General features: G+C 42.9%; 1 protein-coding gene across 4 annotated transcripts in view; it reads left to right on the plus strand.

Moving 5' to 3' along the window:
- Nucleotides 1-2,039: 2,039 nt before the first annotated feature.
- Nucleotides 2,040-19,818, plus strand: part of ATRX (ATRX chromatin remodeler) — a 70,266-nt gene continuing 52,487 nt past the window's right edge. The window contains exons 1-4 of one of the 4 annotated variants that reach the window (XM_053989930.1): nt 2,040-5,060; nt 15,704-15,816; nt 18,756-18,811; nt 19,649-19,701. In XM_053989930.1, the coding sequence (XP_053845905.1) occupies nt 5,041-5,060; nt 15,704-15,816; nt 18,756-18,811; nt 19,649-19,701 (242 nt within the window). In that variant the 5' untranslated portion in view covers nt 2,040-5,040. Of the gene's footprint in view, nt 5,061-14,807; nt 14,863-15,703; nt 15,817-18,755; nt 18,812-19,648; nt 19,702-19,818 lie in introns of those variants that run through there. The other 3 variants (XM_053989928.1, XM_053989931.1, XM_053989929.1) reach the window with 3 other exon arrangements.

Consider the following 19,818-nt stretch of genomic DNA (forward strand, 5'->3'; position numbering starts at 1 on the left):
GCAATGCTGTACTTGTGGCTTGTTTTCCTGCCTAGCTGGTAAAATGCTTCCCATAAATCTTTTCAGTTATAATTTATTCTGTCCTTTTAAAACCTTCCAGTTCCATATGGACAGGTTTAAACAGTGGCACCTCATGCAGGTGAATGCTGGAGTCATGTTTGCCTTCCATTTGAGGTGGCCACGATGTTGAGAGTTTGGGATTTTCCTCTTTTTTATTCCATGCTGAGATGAAAATAATGCTCCTTTTTTTCCAACAGTTTTTCTGCTCTCTAGGCTGAAACTGAAGCATGGAGGAGGAAACAGTTGTGGTAGTGGAGCAGAAGATGGAGTACTTGCAAGGACCAGTGGCAGGTTTAGAGGGGATGAATTCTGCCAGGGTTTGACTTGTGCCGCAGTTGAGCGGTAACAGCTGTCTCTGATTGGTACAGGGGGGATTCCTGGGGCCAGGGGCACTGGCAGCTCACTGGCTGGTTAATGCAACACAGCTGGGGCCAGCAGAACAAAGGTGGCCAGGGCAATGCATTCAAGATCTGCTGTGGGGAAGCTGGGAACTGCTGAGGACATCTCCTTTAGAAAGTGAATCATTAAATAGCTCAGGAGTGCCCTGAAAGCTCACTGTGAGAGAACACTTGTGATAAAGGGAGGAAACGGTGCATTCTGCAGCTGAAAATGGACTCTGTGGTTTTGGTGATGTGGCTGGCCTCAGTGAATGCTGCCTTTTTCTGCTTTTGAGAAGGAACTGTGGTGTATTGAGAAGATATTTTGGAATAATAGCTAGAAATAATTTAGGGAGCTCTCTGCACTAAGCACAAGGCAAGACAGTAAAGTTAAATGGATTAATCTGTGTAATGGTTTGCATTATGTACAATTTACTGGATGTTCCGGCCTTCAAACCATTCCAGTGTTCAGGACAGAATGTGATTTTCATGAGGCCCTGGAACAGGGTGCCCAGAGAAGCTGTGGCTGCCCCTGGATCCCTGGAAGTGTCCCAGGCCTGGTTGGACAGGGCTTGAAGAAGCCTGGGACAGTGGAAGGTGTCCCTGCCCATGGCAGGGATGAGCTTTACTATCCCTTCCAACACAAACCACTGTGAAATTCTGTGATAGTGCTGCCTGGTGGTCATTCCTGCAGCTAAGCCTTTTACAGCTGCTCCATGAGCCCCTGCTCTTCAGGGCCAGAACTGCCCAGTCCTCCAGCAAGATTGAAGATGTGCCCAGCTCTGCACCTGCTGTGTTCTTGGTGCTCATGCAAATAACCTTAATTAATGCCCTGCTGGTGATGGCCATGAGGTTAAGATTCAGCCATGAGGGTAAGAACAAGTTCAGCCTCTTGGCAGGCAGGGGGGTGGCCATCCATGCTTGGGGAATATGATGAGATGATGGCTGGCTAGGGATTTCAGGAGGAAAATGTGGGTGTTTTTATGGTCACAACCACTGGAAGTGTAAGCAAATGTACAGCCAGGTTTGTTCTGAGCTCTGCTCAAAATGTGTGAAAGTATAGCAGGGATTTTTTGATTCCCAGCAAATTGAAGTTGGAGTTTTAGAAGTACTGAAGAAACTTAACCTTCAAAACATTTGGAACATCCAAAGAAAATCAGATATGTACATGGCTTCTGCTTGTTTGAATATGATATCAGCTGCCCATGATATCAGATGATGCCAAATCGTGGCATCTTGTAGCCAAACTTGGCTGGGAGAGAAGAATGGCTGTTGGCAGTGGTTTGTGGTAGTTTGTTTTAAAAAATACCCATTTATAATAGGAAAATACTTAAACTAAAATCATATTATTTAAGAAGTTAAAATTTCCAAGTGCTTTCATCTGCTGTGAGAAATAATTCTCACAAAGGATTTGAGAAAGTACTGGCACTTGGTTTCTGTGTTGGACCTTGGTGTTTGCTATTTTCTCATGCTGAAAAAGTTTAATTCTCAACTACAAACCACTGCTCAAGTGACTCCACACCATTCCTTTGGTCTTTCCTAAGGGGAATAGAGCAACAGCAACACGAAGAACAAACCCAGGCCCTCGAGTGAGCATCATCTGTGTTCAGTTTTATCATGCTTTTTGTCTGAGAAATAGAGAGTTTTGTTGCACATAACCTGTTCCAATTAACAGCTCAGATCTTGATCATTCCTACAAAATTAATTTAAGCACAACCTTTTATTGGTCTGGATTAATTGTGCTACTTTTATCACAGATAATAATATGAAAGGGATGTATATGTAGTTTGTATTTCTAGGTCAGGAGCACATCAAGTTATTAAAATATCCTCTTGTCAGTTGATAGCTATACATGTCTTTCAGCCATGTTCCTTAAAAGTAGGGTAATATGTACTTAAGAGAGCTAATTGCTATCATTATGAAGAGAAACAGTGGGTGTGATGAGACTCTGCAGTGGTTTGTCCTGCAAGCCGAGCTCTGAATCCTGACTGCCAAGGCTGTTGGAGCAGGGGGAAGAGTCCTGGGGAAACGTGACTGGGTGCAGCTCTGGTGGATGTGAAGTGTTTCCCTGTAGATGCACTCAGTATCTGCCTGTTCACAGATTTCAGTGTACAAAAAGGGTCTGTGCTCCTTCAAACTGTTTTTTGACAACTTCACGATTTCATGTTTTGTCTTCTGGAGTAATTGCTGGGAGATGGAAGCATTTCCATTTTCACTTTATCTCGACCTTTTCTCACAGTAGGATTCCTTTTACATCTGTGACTTCAGATAGAAGTTATGAACTGGAGGCAATTCAATTTGGGTTTTTAAACTCAAATGCCTTCCCCAAGGAAACAGTGAAAGAATAAAATATTACAGAGTAATAGTAATAAATCTGTTATTTTAAATCAGTGGGATATTAGTTGGTAACACTGACTAAATCCTTTGAGGAGGAAAATGAATGTTTTGTATTCTTATTTTAATCACACAGCTGGTATCCTAATGCAGAGCTAAGACTGGGTAATGCTTCCTGTTTCCTTCATCTCACTGGTGACAGAACACCTAGAATGGCCTTTTTCAATTTTTAATGGAATTTGTGGCAGTCAGTTAATATGGATTTTTTTCTCCTTAAATCGAGTGAGAAGGCAGGTGATGCTTTGGTCTTCTCCAACATGAGATGGAGTTTGGTAACAAAGCTGCTGCTAAATCTGCTCTCTGCTATTACTAAATTCAGCAGATACAGGGTGCAGTTCTTGGGTAAAATATTACATTCTAAAGCAAATTGTGTTTAGACCTGTTTGGAGAATTTCCCTGGGAGATGTGTAGGCTTGGATGTGCTGGAGTGTGAAAGTGCTGTTGATTCTATTATCACAGAATGAAATGGGTGTTAGGGGTTATTTGCTTGGGTACTTTCTCATGTTTCATGCATTGCTTTATGAAACCAGGTAAGTAGGTACATTTTTTTTTCCTTTAGTTTCCGCAGAAAAAGATATTAATTTTCAAAACTGTTTTTCTTTACAGTAAGTGGCTAATGCTTGTCACCTGTTTCAGATTCTGTGTGGTACTGGGCTTGGCTTTGTTGAACCTGGTGAAGCCTGCTGACTTCAGTCATCTTCTCACAAAAGCCTGCAACAACTTTCCCTTGAAGAGGGCTGCGTTCCAATCCTCCTCCTTTCACAACATTCTAACATCTGACAGGAGTGTAGAAGCTGCTAGTACCAGCAGGCAAAATTGTCTTGGCATACTTAGGTGTAGCTGCCAATGATGCATTTCTTTTTCTAGAGAGTTTTCTGATCAAAAAGGAAAAGTTGTAGCCAAGGTGGGCTGAAGCTGCCCTGGGCAGGGTTGCTTGGGGCTGCTCATGTTCAGCCTGTGTGTGGTTTATGTTATCCCTGTCTTGCTGTGCTTGGGAAACTCTGCTCCCAAGCTTGCTTGTGGGCTTGGAGTTCCAGGGCTGCTTCCTGCAGAGGCTGAGGGTCCTGCTGGTGATGCCCATGGAAGAGGAGGGTCAGGATGGTGATCCCTGGAGAGGCTGAGGGTCCTGCTGGTGATGCCCATGGAGCAGGAGGGTCAGGATGGTGATCCCTGGAGAGGCTGAGGGTCCTGCTGGTGATGCCCATGGAGGAGGAGGGTCAGGATGGTGATCCCTGGAGAGGCTGAGGGTCCTGCTGGTGATGCCCATGGAGGAGGAGGGTCAGGATGGTGATCCCTGGAGAGGCTGAGGGTCCTGCTGGTGATGCCCATGGAGGAGGAGGGTCAGGATGGTGATCCCTGGAGAGGCTGAGGGTCCTGCTGGTGATGCCCATGGAGCAGGAGGGTCAGGATGGTGATCCCTGGAGAGGCTGAGGGTCCTGCTGGTGATGCCCATGGAGGAGGAGGGTCAGGATGGTGATCATGGTGAAGGAGGAGGGTGGTTGTGGTGATCCTTGCAGAGGAGGAGGGTTGTTCTGGGGGTCCCTGTAGAGGTGGAGAGTTGTTCTGGGGATCCTTACGGAGCAGGAGGGTCGTTGTGGAGCTGTTACTAGGAGTTTGGGCATCTGCTCCGTGTTACTGTTCGTAAGGGTGACGTGTCTGAACGCTGTGATTCGCCTGCCGCGGTTGGCTCGAGGTTGCAGAGTCGCCCAAGGCCGCGGCTGTCCCGCAATGAGGTGTCCACGCGCCTGTCCCGGTGTGACAGCGGCTCCTGTCCCCGCTGTCCATCCCCGGGCTGCGGCAGCGCTTGGCTCCCGCCGCCATGGCCGCAGCCGCGCGCTGGGGCCCCCTGCTGGGCACAGGCGTCAGTGCACTTTGTTACAAAATGATGTCATGGGCATCGGTCCATGACGCCAGCGTGACGTCAGCCCCGCCCCAGCCAATCAGCGCGGGGAAGGTTGGGATGGTGACGTAAACTGCCCTAGCAACAGTCGGCGCGGCGCCGACCAATCAGAAAATAGCTGTGGGCGGCCGTGAGCCAATGGGAGGCGGCGGAGGAGGACGGCGGCAGGAGGCAGGTCCCCTCGGGCTCCCTCCGATAAGATGGCGGCGGCGCTAGCGATGGCGGCGGCCGTGGCTTTGTCTGCGCCCAGCGCCTGAGCGCGGCCCCGGCCCGGGCGGCCGCTCCGCTCCGAGCAGCGGCGGCGGAGTCATGACCGCAGAGCCCGTGAGGTACGGCCGGGCCGGGCGGCCCCGCTGCGGCCGCGCGGGGTGGGGCGGGGCCGGGCCCGGCGCGGCGCAGCCCTGGCGGGACGGGGCGGGAGGCGGGATGGCGGCGGGAGGGCAGCGCCGCGCTCGGCCTGGGCGGCGGGGCCGGGCCGGGCGCGGAGGGCGGGAGGGACCGCGCCGTGCGGCGGGAAGGCCCCGGGGGCGGCCCCCGCCCCACGTGCGAGCGCGGCGGGAGCACGGCACGGGCGGCCGCCGGGCCGGGCCGCTCCGTCCGGCCGCGGGGCCGGCGCGGAACGGCAGCAACGGACAAACGCCCGGGAAGTCGCGCTGAGAGAGGCGCCATGTTAAACTGTTAATAAATAGTTGTCTTTGTGTGCTTTCGTTTTGTCCGGATCCCCGGGGCTCTGAGCCCCGCAGTCCATCAGGCACAGCCGCGCCGCGGGCCTGAGGCGCTGCCGAACCGTGGGGTGTTGTCACTTGACCCTCACGCTTGACCCACGCGTGTCCTCAAACCCTGCTAGAGAAGCGTCACTGTGTCCTTAGCGCTCGTCACTCTGCCTTTAGTGCCGAGCCTTGGGTAAAGTTTTTTCTGGGGTCATTTATGTGTATCTTCACCTCCCGCCTTATTTTGACTAGTTCATAACTACTGTGTCATTTTAGACAAAAGTTGAAGGGGTAGTGGTTTTTCTACTCTTCTGTATTGCTTGTTTTTGAAGCCTCAACATTTCCAATTTGGAATCTAGAAGAAAGAGGTTTTGATGATTATCATCACTGTTGATGTTGATCACATGCTGATGTAGGTCATGAGCGTTGCAAATACACATTATTTGGTGCATGACTTCCCAGCAGTTAGCAATTTTTTCTGCATGTATTTTTTCCTTATTTTGTAAGGAATGAAAGATTGTCCATCTTTCATCTTTTCTGCTTCTTAGTTCCATTTTCTTCCCTTTGTGTTCTTAAAGTGCTTTGACAGTTTAAACAACTTCTTTTGTTGGAGTGTTTATTTTGCTGTGTAGACTGAAGTGCTAATTAAGGGGCTTTCTCCTTTTTCTTCTCCAGCCCTTGAAATCAAGCGTAGGATTTTATTTTTGTAGAACAAAAAGATCTGAGTTACTAATATTTATGGTCTGGTTTGCAGTCACCATTAGTATTTTATATTCTGAAAAATGCTTTTCTGTTTGGACCGCTTTGCTTTTTTGTTTTATTGTGATTGTCATATTTTGTTCCCTGTTGTCCATAGTCTGGTTTCTTTTGAACCACTTGTTCCTGGTCTGTAATATGCAGGGTTTGTACTTAACCTTTTCCATATTCTTATGTTGTTATTAGTGCCACAATTAGTGTTACTACCAAGGGGCTGCTTTGGAGGAAGAGGATACAGAAGCTCATCCATTTTCCATGTAATTCTTAGATTACCTGCAGAGAGGATGGGATTATTTCAGGTTATTTGTCGTCTTGCAGATCAAAAAGCATGGACAGAATAGATCTGAGATCATGTGCAGACTTTGGGTGGGATCTGCCCACAGAGTAAGCAGCCCTGTGACAAACTGCTTTTAAGTAGATGGGCATAACAATTTTTTGATGCTCCAAACTTTCCTTCTGTTCATGAACTCAATTCTCAATCAGTTTAAATGTTTGTTGCAATTCCCATCTCGTGTAGAGCTCATCTGGAGCAGTTTGTAACTCACAAGGTCTGTGCCAGGAGCTGGACATGGGCTTTGCCTTGTTGTCCAGTTCTTCTTAAAACTGGAGGTGGAGAGAAGGAAATGAAGAAGAAAAACACACCCTGTCTTCCTCTTTTGTTCCCATTTCCCACAAGTGCTGTTGGCTGTCAGCTGCCTGCGTTTGTGTCGCTTCATCCTCTGCTCTCTGCAGTTTGTCCCTGTCACAGGTGTGCAGAAATAAAGGACTGGGGGACTGCTGTTAGAATTCTTGGGAAGATGTGCAAAAAACTGAATTTGGATGGAAAATCTATTCCCAGCACTTGTGGAAGATTGATTTACAGTGTTTCAGAGGAAAATCATCAATCCATACTAGTCTGCTCCCAGAGAAGTTTTCAACTTTTGTTACAAGAATACTTTCATTTAATATTGAGATCTTAGGAGTCTCCCACGTCCCAAATGGGAAATTTAGAATTATGAAAACTGGAGTAACCTAAGAAACTTTTAAAAAGTGCTGCCTCTGTAAATATATATAAAGATGCCTCAATAACTTTTGCCCCAAAAACTTCTTTTGGTTTTTTTTTTTTTCTTGTCCTTTCCTTTCCAGGAGGAGGAATCTTTGTCGTAGTGACCTAACCTGTTCCTACCAGTTCATACATTGTACAACATAAGCACAGCAATAGGAAAATAAAACAGGCTTTGAATTTTCCTCACTTGAATTATTTGGCAGTCAATAAATGTAAGGTTTAAAAAAAAAAAGGCAAAATAGGCTTCATTCTTGGGTTTTTTTTATCCAGATTCTTCACCTCGCGTTGTGATATTGGTCTCTTGGTTTTAAAGTTTTTATTAAATTGTCTATGTTTTTGAATTAGTTGAATGTTTTTGTTCTGAGTGAGATTGCAGGGTTGTTTGACATGTGTTACTTGATGCCACAATGATATAATTGGAAGTAAGTCAACACCAGTCTTCCGTATTCCCTAAAGGGACAGTGAAAGTTCTCTGTCTTCCACACTGTTCTGGAATGGGCATAGGCAGATTCTTCAGCTCTTCCCGAAGAAGAGCAGAACTGTGTCATCTTCAGTGCCAGCTGTGCCCCAGAACCAGTATCTGCAGCACTTAAATGAAATTCTCTAGCAGAGGAACTTACTGCAGAGACTTTGTTATTTCTGGTTTTGTACAATACTGTCTGTTAGGGCTTTGCAAACTTGTATCAGGGTCTTTATAGGGCTCACCTGAAGGGATCTTAATTTTCTAGGAAACTATTTGGTGGGTCAGAGGGTTTTGTAATACAGATTCTGCAACAGGGTGACCTTAACATTGTGGGGATTTGAAATTCTCAGTTTTCTGTTACAGACTAACTCCTTGTACCCTCTGCTTGAAGGGTGGAAAAGAGACTGCTTTTTATGTGCCTCACCAAAAGAAAATATCAAAGTAATGCTAAAATGTGCTGTGTTCGTCATAAAAACAAATGTCTGCAGCCTGTGACCAAAAACATTTTAAATTGGATTACCAGAAGTGTCTTTTATAAAGGGAAAGCCTAAGGATAGTGCTGAACCTCATGAAATCACATTTTGTATTGCTGGAGCTCAGCTCATGCCTGCAGGTGATTTGGAAACATGAATGAGTTCACGGATGGGTCAGTGGCAGGTTGTTCCCTTAGTGCGGCAGCAGGAGAAAGCAGAAATTGTAGAAATTCAGTGGCAAATATGCAAATATAATGGAAGATTTTATGTTGAATTCAAAAGAGGTGAAGTGTCCTGATTTATTTACTAAAGGAGGAGCATAAAGCTTTCATAGTCTGTGATTAAATATAGTTGTCACTCAGGGTGGATGATGGATTGATTTTTTTTTTTTGCTTTTTTTTTTTTTAATTTTTATTTTTGGTTAGAAAAGGTGTGAAACCTTGAAAAAATCAAGAACTTGATAACACAGGTTGCTGACCAATGTCAGCTGTAGTGCCATTGAAGCAGTTGATTTGCAAGTCCAAAAGCTGCATAATTGTAGAAATTTCTATCTGAGTGGGTCCAGCTGTAGGTTTTAATAGGTTTTTTGCACATCTTCCCAAGAATTCTAACAGCAATCCCCCAGTCCTTTATTTCTGCACACCTGTGACAGGGAAAGCCTAGAAGCTTTGTTGGGCAAATGCATCTGTCATATAAAGCAAGACTAAAAAATAGGCAATAAATTTGAGACTGAGGTGGCTTTTGTCTTGTAAAATGAAAACCTGTGCTTTGGAGTTACATGTGCTAGACTGAGCTTCCTTTCCTGAAGCAACAGAGTAAGGTGTGCACTTCACATGATTTTTGTCTCATAAGGGTGAAAATGTTGTGTTTATATTTTCAAGTGGTGGCTTCAGTCTTTCTCAGCTTGCAGAGTGTTTCACCATTGAAGTTACACTTCAGTGTGGCATTGAAACCAAGCTAACAAGGAGATTGTTTGTCTTACTTTTGCCTTGTGGATTTGTGATTATGTTGCTTGTTTGGGTTTTTTTAAGATCTTATTAAAGAAACAGGTTAGAAACAAAGTAGTTTTTTTTTTATTTCTTAGTGAATGAAGTGTGATAACTCACACCATGTGAACAGAAAGAAATTGTGTAAGCTTCCTTGAACAGAATAAAGGGTCTCTTAGTGACTTTGAACTGTTGCTTTCTCATTCCCCTTGTGTGTCTGGAGGAAGATAATTCTGTTTACTTGTCTGAACCTGTTATGCTGTATTTAAGCTTCAAAATTACTTCATCCACATTATTGAGTGTCTTCAACTGCACCAGGTATCACTTGATTAAGCCCCCATGGATTAAAAGTCAGTTCTAAACAAAGTTAAAAAAGTGAGTGTGTGTTAACAAAGTGTTAGGTACAGAATCCCTGATGAAGTGCTGGATGCCTCCATCTCTTTTCAGTCAGAGCTTTAGTGTTCAGGTATTTTCTGATGTATCTGATCTAGTCAGTTCAGTGTGGTACAATTCTCCTAAACACAAGAGAAGTGCTTTGCTGTGATAATGGTCAAACACGGGCAGCTCAGCCACAAAGGTTGTGGGGCCTCCATCTGTGGAGTCACTTGGAACCTGGCTGGACATTGTCCTGGGTGGCCCCTGGACCTGTCTCTGCTTGTGCTGGGGGCTGGACTAAGGGATCCAGAGGTCCCTGGTGTGGAGTGGAGGAGGAAGGAGGGGACTGAGTGTGGATGGCATCAGGTGTGTGCAGGGCGTGAGGGTTTGTGTCCTTGGGCAGCAGAGCTGCTTCATGCCACCACAAACACGTTGTGTGAATCCTGAGTTAAAACCTCACTTGGTTTGGCAGAATTGGTGTATCAGTGTAAGTAAAGTCCAAAATATGAATCTGATCTAGGACTTACAGTGTCATGTTGCTTTTGCCTGCAGAAAACCATTGTTGAGTTAAAATACAAACACTGGGATGAAGTGCTCTGTTTTCCTACCATTATAAAACCGTATTACTTGTTGTTCAAGTAATATAATGGTAGGCTGATTTTATTTTCTGGTTTTATATTTTTTTCTGATGGAAGTAGGTTTCTTAGGACATGGCAGGTGTCGTGTGTTCACTCCATTTTTTAAACTGGGACAAGAAAATAAAACAACTCCTACTGGACATTTTTTCCTCTTTTGCTCTTTCCCACAGCTTTAAGCTATTTCATTCATGTGTGTTCAGCCACAATATTGACATATTTTATGTGAAACAACAATGTAGGCTCTACCCTTGTAACTGAACTCTTTGAATTGAGCTAATTCTAACCCTTTTCCTTCTCATAAGGAAAAACTTTTATGAAGATCAGCAGGTGACAGAATACTGGCCTGATTATATCAAAGCTTAGGAGTAATCTCTTCCCACCATCCTAAATAAAATACTGTGAGTTTTGCTGTGGGTTGTTGGATTTCTGCTGTTCACACAGGGATGCAGTCTGAAGCAGAGCATGGCCAGCATTTTAAAAGTACATCTGGTTTTATTTTTCTTTAATTATTTTTCCTAAGGATTGTTTAATTTTGTCTGCTTAATAGCTGTTCTGCAGAGTTTCAGTTTCAAAAGTGAAAAATGACTGAGACTTAATTTGAAGCAACTGTAAACATGAATTGAAAAAACTTGTGCCTTGAACTATTTGAAAAGTTTAAACATAGAAAAATCTTAGATAAGTGTTGAATTTAAGGAAGACATATGGTTAAAAAAAGCATCTTTGTCAACACTGGGATAGATAAAAGCTGGAAAGGACTCCTGTGCCACTTTCAGGAGCCACTGAAATGCACATGAGGGACACTTGTTTAGAGTAATAGTTGGTAGGTGTTTGTTTAAAGAAAATGCAGCTTTCAAATTATTGTTCCAGATGTTGACAATAACTGGGACTTCCCAACTTCCACTTTTAAAGTGTCTTAAGGAAGCAAATAGAAACTGAGTGCAATAACAAGGTTTTCAGTGCAGTTTCAGAGGATAGTCCAGTGTGTCCTGGGTTTGCTGCTGAAGTGGTCAGTGCTGCTCCTTCCACTGCCCTGGTTATGAATTTTCATCACCTCCCCTGCCTTCAGAAGAAATACGATCATGTCAATGTGTGTCAAGCTGGATCCAAATGAAGACTGTTTGTTAAAATTTGATTTGTCCAAGGTGGTGTGATTAGCTTTGGGGAAGGACAGTCACCAGCTGGCACAGGGGGTGAGCTCGTGGTGGGTGCCCACTGTGTCACTGCCCCTCCTCAGCTGGGCAGGGGAGGGACAGGACAGCGAAAAGCTCAGGTTGAGATAAGGACAGGGACATCACCCAGCAAGTGATGGCAAAACAGACTCTGCCTGGGGAAATCAGCTTAATTTATTGCCAATCAAATCAGAGTACGGTAATGAGAAATAAATCCCCAATGTTAAAATACCTTCTGCCCATCCCTTACTTTCTCCCAGGTTCAACTTTATTTCATTCTCTGCCTCCTCCTGGTGAGCAGTGCAGGGAGTGGGGTCCCTCCAACGGGAGATGGTTCTCCATGGACTTCTCCCATGTGGCTCCTTCCCATGTGGGTCCTTCCCATGGGCTGCAGCTCTTCCTGAGCTGCTCCAGTGCGGTCCTTTCCCATCCCACGGAGTTCAGGAAGGGACTGCTCCAGCAGAGGGTTCCTGTGGGCTCACAGCCTCCTTTGGGCATCACCCTGAGCAGGTATGGGGTCCTCCTGATGCCTTGAGAGGCTCCTGGAACAGAGGCTGGACAGAGTTAAAGGAATAAAGCAGGGATTTATTAAAAGGCCTTCACAGGATTCACCTTGGGCAGTGCAAGAGCCCGGCTGAGGCTACACCCAAGATGGACCCTGGGTCAGGAGTTTTCCATTTCCATTTTGGGGTTAATTGTCCAATTCCAGCTCCAGGTTATGCAGTCCCATCCTCCCAGTCTGCTCTCCTCAATTCCCTGTTGTTTGCACTTTTTGGGCCTGAAGCTGCAGCGGTGTTCTTGGTTCTGGGGCTGGAAAAGGATTGTTCTGTGTGACTGAGCTGTGAGCAGAACTGTCTGACACTTTATATGAAGTTCAGAGTTATATACTAATGCACTACAGAATCTGGAAAATAGGAAAGATGAAACTTAAGGCATCACTCCGTGGGCTGCAGCTGGGTCTCTGCTCTCCTGTGGACCCCCATGGGCTGCAGCTGGGTCTCTCCTCTGACCCTGATGTGCTTTCCCCCCTGGCCTCAGTGTCTGCAGGGTTGTTGCTGTCACATACTTGCTCCTCTCTCCCAGCTGCTGTTTTGCAGCAGGTTTTTTCCCTTCCCAAATACAAAATCCCAGAGGCACTATGGGCACTGCTGATGGGCTCAGCCTTGGCCAGCAGCATATCCATCTTGGAGCAGGCTGGTGTTGGCTCAGCTGGACCTGGGGAAAGTTTTGGCATCTCTGCACAGAAGTTTGTAACCCCTGTAGCCCCCCACTACCAAAGCCTGGCCACACAAACCTGGTACAGGTAAGAACATCCAGGGAACAGCACTCAACAGCCTGTTGGAGTGAAGCATGTTATGTCTAGATTATGACACAACCTGTCTGGCTCTTTATTTATTCTAATTATTTGTGGACTCATTTATAGGTAATTTGCCTACTCTGGATGTTTTGTTATCCTGTAAGGGGGCCAGGCATTTATTGTTTGCTTCAACAGCACTTGCTCTGAACGTAGACAAGGAATGGTACATTCCAAGGTAGCTCCCAAGGTCACAAATCAGGTTCATGGCCAAACCAATAATAGCAGGGCACCTTCCCTTTCTGTCCTGTTTTAATTAGGCTGAACAGTGTTGAAATAGCTCTACAGTGGCGGGGAAGCCATTTGCTTAGAAAACTCAAGTGTGAAAACACTAATAAATAGTGTGGGGACTGTCAGTGGAGAGGAGCCTGTTTGCCTCAGTAGTGCTTCAGAGATGGTTCTACAGTTTTAGGCTCCATGTTTATTAAAAACCACAGCTTCATAGGCTGTGATCAATTTAATACTGACTGGGTCTGTACTGCAAAGAATAAGCATTTTCAAGTAGAAGCTTTAAACAAAAATAATAGATTATTATTTCTCAAGTATAAATGAATTACATAAAATCACTTTTTTACAAAACCAGATGAAGTATTGCCTTAAATTAATATTTCATAAGTGTAACACCTTTACTTAGATTTGACCTGGTATTCCTTAACAAAGGCTTAGGGTCCAAAATGATGAATAATCAAGAGAAAAAACAAGTAGAGAAGACTATTTAGTTTTAGATCTTTTTTGATTGGTTGTCAGCAAGAACACTTTGCTCTGAAAATGATAATTTTACGTTAGTTAGGATAAGAGTTGATGAATGGTAGTAGATAATGTTCCAAGTATTAGTCACAAAGACACATGCATACTATTCTGAATTCATTCTGTGCTGACAGTAGTAATACTGAACTCATCTGTAGCTCCCATTTTCTTTCTAAAATGCTGTTACCAAAACAAGTTATTTATAAACTAAATGAACAGAATTCCACATGTGTGGCTTTTTTTTTTTTTTTTTTTTTTTTTTTTTTTTTTTTTTTTTTTTTTTTTTTTTTTGTTGTTGTTGTTTTTACTACCAAAAATGTACTTTCTTGTGGCCTTTCTAAATGTGCTTTATTTCTTCAGGCCATCTGGAATGGATATAAAATCTCTTTATATGCTTTTACTATCAAATAATTCTGAACAACTCTAATTTTTTTTCACTTAATGCAAGTAAATTATCATTAAATCTCCTTTCTAAAGGAGAGCATGCAAGCTGTTAAGACTGCAGTGTACCATTATCATCTTCTGTAATGTTTTCCAAGTATGCCTTCTATCCATGAGAAAAAGGGAAGCCCAAGATTAGGGAGCTGGCAGTTGTGTAGCAGCATGAGTCCAGTAATTAGAGGGAAAGACTTTTGGACAGATTGAGAGAAAAATTTTAAGGTACTCTTGAGAGTTAAAGAGCTTTGTTCTGCTCTTTCAGGCTTGCCCCAGTGATTGATGGTACATATGTAGTCTCAAAAGAAAAGTGCCCTTCACTCATGCAGAAAATCTTTTCATTGCAAAGTGCTGTTTTGTTTTATTTTGAGTACCTCAGGTGATTTAAAGAAAGAGCAGATTATTTTTTTTTAATGGATGGTTTATGCTGTTTTATGTGGTTATTTTCACTGGTTAGAATAGTCACTGGCACTGATGTGAGGATGTTCACTCATGGCTCAAGACAGCACTCAGCTACACATCCTTCTGATAAAATGAGATTTTTTTAATCTAGCAATAACAAATTGAAAGTCAGAAGTTAATAAATCGATGTGTTCAGAGAAACAGTAGCGATGGTAAAGGTGACTGCTCAAGCTGAGTATTCAAAAGTTCTTATGACCAATAAAACAGGCACAGAAAATGTAATTTCTTCGTGCTATTAGAAGACTATCTTGAAATTAATGGGGAAACAAGCAGTGGGAAGGGTGGAAAGCCTTTATTCTTCATCTGGGCTCACTTCTGCTGGGGATAGGGTAGGTCAGGAGTGGGAAAAGCATCTGGAGCAGCAGATAAGGGCTGATGAGTCAGGACAGATCAGCTGCAGATTCCAGAGGGCTGATAAGGAGGGGAGGGAGCAAACAGCTCCCTGGCACCGTCTGAACAGGGGCTGAACACCCTTGGCTTCGGTCAGGGCAGCTGGAAAAGCCTTGTCCTGGGAAATTGTAGGTGTTTTGGGAGAAATAAACCATGTGAAATGCCAGGGGTAGCATGGAGGTTATGAAATGGAACAGCTTTTTAAGGCAAGCCTGCCATCAAGATGTTGCTTTTTACTGTAGTCAGTAAATGTACTCAAAACTGTTCCTGGGGTCTAAAGGTGTCTAGTGAAAGTTGCCAGGGGATTATTTTTTATGAATTAATCATCAGCACTCTAACAAACGGATCAAGGAATGATCTGGTTCTGCATGGTTGTTTCTTGACAAAATTAACACCACACAACCTGTATGTAGATGGTAGATTTAATAAAAGTTTTGCATCAGCAAGCTTTCATATTCAGAGGACCTGTCATATTCACTGAACTATTCACTGTCATATTCAGTGAACCTGTTTTTTTCTAAGTTTGCAGGTGGAACTCTTCTGTTAGTTCTAGTGGTTTATATCCCAAAGGTGACATTTTTAGTAATGAAATAAAGATTTTATTATTCTTACCTGTCTGGATTCTGACAAGTAGAATATTAATTTTTTGCTGCTTTCATGTCATAGCAGCATTACCACTCAGACTTTCTTGAATTTTGTCAATAATTGTTTTGAATATAATTGTATATAAACAGTGAAAATTACTTAAAATAGACTTTTTATGCTTTTTGTCAATAAGGCTGCACCTACTGTTTCACTTAGTATTTAGAAAAATTACATGGTTTTTATTTGCTCTGATATACTCATGCAGAAACAAATGTTTACATCTCTTGTGGATGTGTATTAATTGAGATAAAACATAAGCTTTCAAGCTTGATTAATTGGAGTGAGATGTGTAGGTAACTCTGAGTATTACTTGTATTTTAACAGTGAAAGCAAGTTGAATACATTGGTACAGAAACTCCATGACTTCTTGGCTCACTCATCAGAAGAATCTGAGGACACAAACTCTCCTCCAGCATTATCTAAAAACAAAAGTATAGGTAAAAAGACATTTTATGTTCATTTTCAATGTATATGTGACTCTAAAGTCAAATAACTTGTTGTTATTTCACTATATCACACTTTACTGGGGTAATTTTACCAAGTCTTAATGTGATTTAAGTGGTGATAGCTTGATAAATACACAATAGGCCTTTGATACAATATTTATTTCAGTTCTGAATCTTTCTAAAGGTGAAAAAAATCTAATCTTCTGGTAATTTCTCTTCTCTGAAACACGAGCTATCAGACACACAGGTATTTGCTGTGCTAGGAGTTCCTTTTTCAGTGTTCCTGAATTTATAAATGCAGTGTCTTGGTTTTTCTGCTGTAGTAACACTTTTGCAGTCCTTGTAGGTGTGGGAGAAGTTCTGGAGATCATGCTTTCATAGTAACTTGAAAAAGATTTCTACATATAATCTGGAAACATTTGAAAAGAAAATACTTTAAAAAAAAACTTGAGTCCTGCACTAGGTCAAAATTGATATTAGAAATAGGTAACAAAGTTTAAACACTTTGATGACAGTGATTAAAAGTGAAATTATTTCATATCAGTACTGAATAAAATCTGTTTCCAAATGTAACTGGTTAAATTTGTTTCTTAGTTTAACCTGGACTGGATACAGGTGCAAAACATTTCACTCTACTACTTAATGAGCTGAAAGTTGTGTTGATGTGGTGGAGTGCAGGAGAAGAGTGTGCTGGCTGTATTAGAGTTTATTTTCAAACTCCTCTTGTCTTAAGTAATATCTTCCATGGGCTTTCTGATGTGTAGTTTTTATCTTTTAATGCTTTGTTTAGAGAGTCTGCTGCCTGTGGCACTCACCTCCTCATGTCAGCATCCAACTGAACTGTTAGCACAGGAAAAACAAACTACTCGTGTGGTGCTTCAGCAGAACAGTAAAATAAACTGTGATGTAGATGCATCTCAAAGTGAAATTTTTCTGAGGAGCACACTGGGAAAAAGAAATCTTCTCTCTTTATCCTCTGTAGTTAAAAATTAGCATTTGGTTACTTGCTGTAAAACACAGATTGTCTTTGAAATGGATACGCTTGCAAATTCATAGCAGACATATTTTAGTGTTGGTTTTGAGATCTAAAAGAACATATTAAAGTCGAAGAGTCAGGATTAAACGCTTAAATATTAGGAAATGCCAGAATTTACTGTGCAAATTTCCTTCCCTTCCCAGAGTTCTGTGCATAACAAAAATGTCTTTAGCAACTGTGCTTGGTTGTTTTTTTTAATCCAGAGAGTGCTCATTACAAGCAGAAGTTATGGATGTGACTGGGGCCAAATCAGATTTATGTAGTAATGGATCTTGTTTTGTTCCAGCATTTGGAGGATATGTGAACTATTGGGTAGAGTGTTGTGAGGAGGGAGATGATGGTGAAGGTGGTTAAGTGTGGCCCAGGAAGGCTGGATGTTAGAAATCAGTTGGGTATTAGCTGCTACTACTTCATACCTTAAACTTTTGTCCCTGCCAGACAGAGGTCACTTAAAACAGGAAGCAGTACTTGCTTTATAGCCTTAATAATGTTCTTTATCCCCTCTGCTCTGGAACTGGATGTCTCCCTCCTTCCCACTGCCAGCAGGAGAGTCACGGAGAGCTCAGGAGAGCCAGCCTGCCTGCTCTTGTTCCAAGAGTGGAGCAGCAATCCCAGGGGAAGCTCTGCTCCCTGACAGCCCTGGAGTGGCTGGGCAGGAGCAGCCAGGTCAGCACTGAGCTGGGAGGGGACGGCTGCAGCACACGGGGCCCTTCGGCGGGCACGCGGAGAAACTGGCACTGCAGCACGTTCAGCTGCTTTTGGAATAGCACATGTGCATCAGGCTGCCAGTCTGAGTGCAGAGTCTGCACTCACTGGGGCTGCCAGAGCAGGGAAAGCTCTGCCAAGATCTCCAAGCTGCTATTTTCCATGGCTTTATCACTTGGGCAAAGTTGGTCAAGAGTAGAAGGTGGGCAGTATCCAAGCTCCAGCAGAAATGTCACCCTCCTTCCACATCTCAGGTTCCTCCCTCACAACAGGGAATGCCTGTAATATTTTAGAGAAGTTGTTTCAGGTACTTAAAAAGGCCAAAAACATTGTCTGCTTCCATTTTGTATTTCCTTCTTCACATTTGGAAATGGCTGGATGTTTTTCCCTGCAATTTACTCAGTTCTGCAGAGGTCAAATATCCAGCATTGAATTCTCTAAGTGATTCAGTTTTTTCAAAGTATAGAAGTAAACTGTTTGGTTTTCCCCAAAACTGAAGTTTAAGGATAAAAGAGGTTGCAGTGCTAGTAGTCTTCTGTTAGAAATCACAAATAATCCTCATAAGTGTCCTGTAATTATACTTCCTACTCAGAAGCATCTTATAAAAACCTGCCGTTCCTAAATTTTTGAAGCAACTTCATACATGAATCATTCAATCACTGAACTGCAAACTTTCCCTTCCATTTCCAAGACTGGTGGATTGGAGCAGGTGCCAATAGGTTGCAGGTCTTTAGGTTTTATATTCCACAGTTCCCAAACTTGAGAGATGGGAATTCTCATCAGAACTTGGATCAAATAGGATTTTTGTCTGTGCTTCCATGATGCCAGATTTAATACTTTGTTTCTTATGTCAAGATGTGTGAGAGAAAATACTTGTAGTAAATTCTTAGAGATCAGCAAAAATGCACTAACGATATTATCTCTGCATGCAGTTGCACTTGCAGTGCTTCAGTATTTCTTCACCAGCAGCAAGGCTCCCAGGGACTGAACTAAAAGGGATTTCTGAATTATTTCTGTAAAATTTATGCCACACAATGGCATGTCTTTTCTGTTATGCAGCAGTTTGTCTCTGGAAGTCACAGTTCTCTCTGTCCAGGCTGGTGAAACATAAACAATGCTGTGATGTGCAGTGTGAAGAACTTCTGATGTTCCTTGCATTTCAATGGACTCCTTTAATTTCTCTCCATAGGTAAAAGTAGAGAACCTAAAGGAAGTCCAGCTTCAATGGAGAACAACAGGGACGAGGTAGGAATAAAAATGCTTTTGAATTTTACTTGCATGTCTAGTGCACAGTGCCTGAGTTCACTCTGTTGCTTTTGCAATAAATACTTCAATAATACTGTCAGAAGCACCCATTAATGTCATCCCCCTTCACCCTGTTACTCAGATAACAGTAGGTACTTAGTTGTTCTTTATATGCTTCCTTTTTGAAAAAAAAAAAAACAGAAATGGACACACTGGATCTATGTTAAACTGAGCAGAAATTTTTCATGTGGTGTTTTACTTCTCTCTGTTCTCCTATTGGAAACATTCTGGTGGACAAGATCTTAACATTGTAGAGAAAACACAAGTGCCAGTGTCAGGCCTTAGTTTGCCTTTACTGCTGTAAATTCAGGTATTTTCAACTGCCCAGACCTAGCTGTGATCTGAATGCAAAAACAATTGAAAAAATCAGTTTTGCTCTGAAGGCAGCTGGTGCTTTCTGGCCCATGAGCCACGTACCAAGAGTGTTCTGCTGGCAGTTTGTGGGTGCAGGCTGCTGCTACTCCTGAGTGCCAGGGCCCTCTGCAAGGCTGTGTTGGACAAGGGGATGGCTTCTTCACGTAGCAAGAAGAGCATTCCCAACCCTGTGTGAGCTGCTGACTTCTGACCTGGAACTCCAGAGATTCAGTTGAACTGAACTGGCATGACTGTTGAAATTGTCACTTGTAGTTACTGCTTTTCCTGCTGCTCTTTTTAAATTATATTTTTATAAGGGCACTGGTGATTTCTGAGTTGTTTCTAATTAATGCAAGAAACTGTTTTTTGAAAGTTCCCTTGGATATAAATGTGTTGACTTTTATATTTTTTTCTTGTTTCTAGGGAAGTAGTTCTTCGGAAAGAACCAAATCCTTAGGATCATCCCGTTCCAAAAGGTTGGTTTGGAAAATAAAAACAAATAAAACCAAATAAATCAGTTTTTGGGTGTGGGAAGCTATAGAAAAGTGGGTGCACTGTGTCAAATATTTTTGGTCCACACCAGTATAAATCCA

The sequence above is a fragment of the Vidua macroura genome, chromosome 14 (genome assembly GCF_024509145.1).
Source record: "Vidua macroura isolate BioBank_ID:100142 chromosome 14, ASM2450914v1, whole genome shotgun sequence".
Classification (NCBI taxonomy): domain Eukaryota; kingdom Metazoa; phylum Chordata; class Aves; order Passeriformes; family Viduidae; genus Vidua; species Vidua macroura.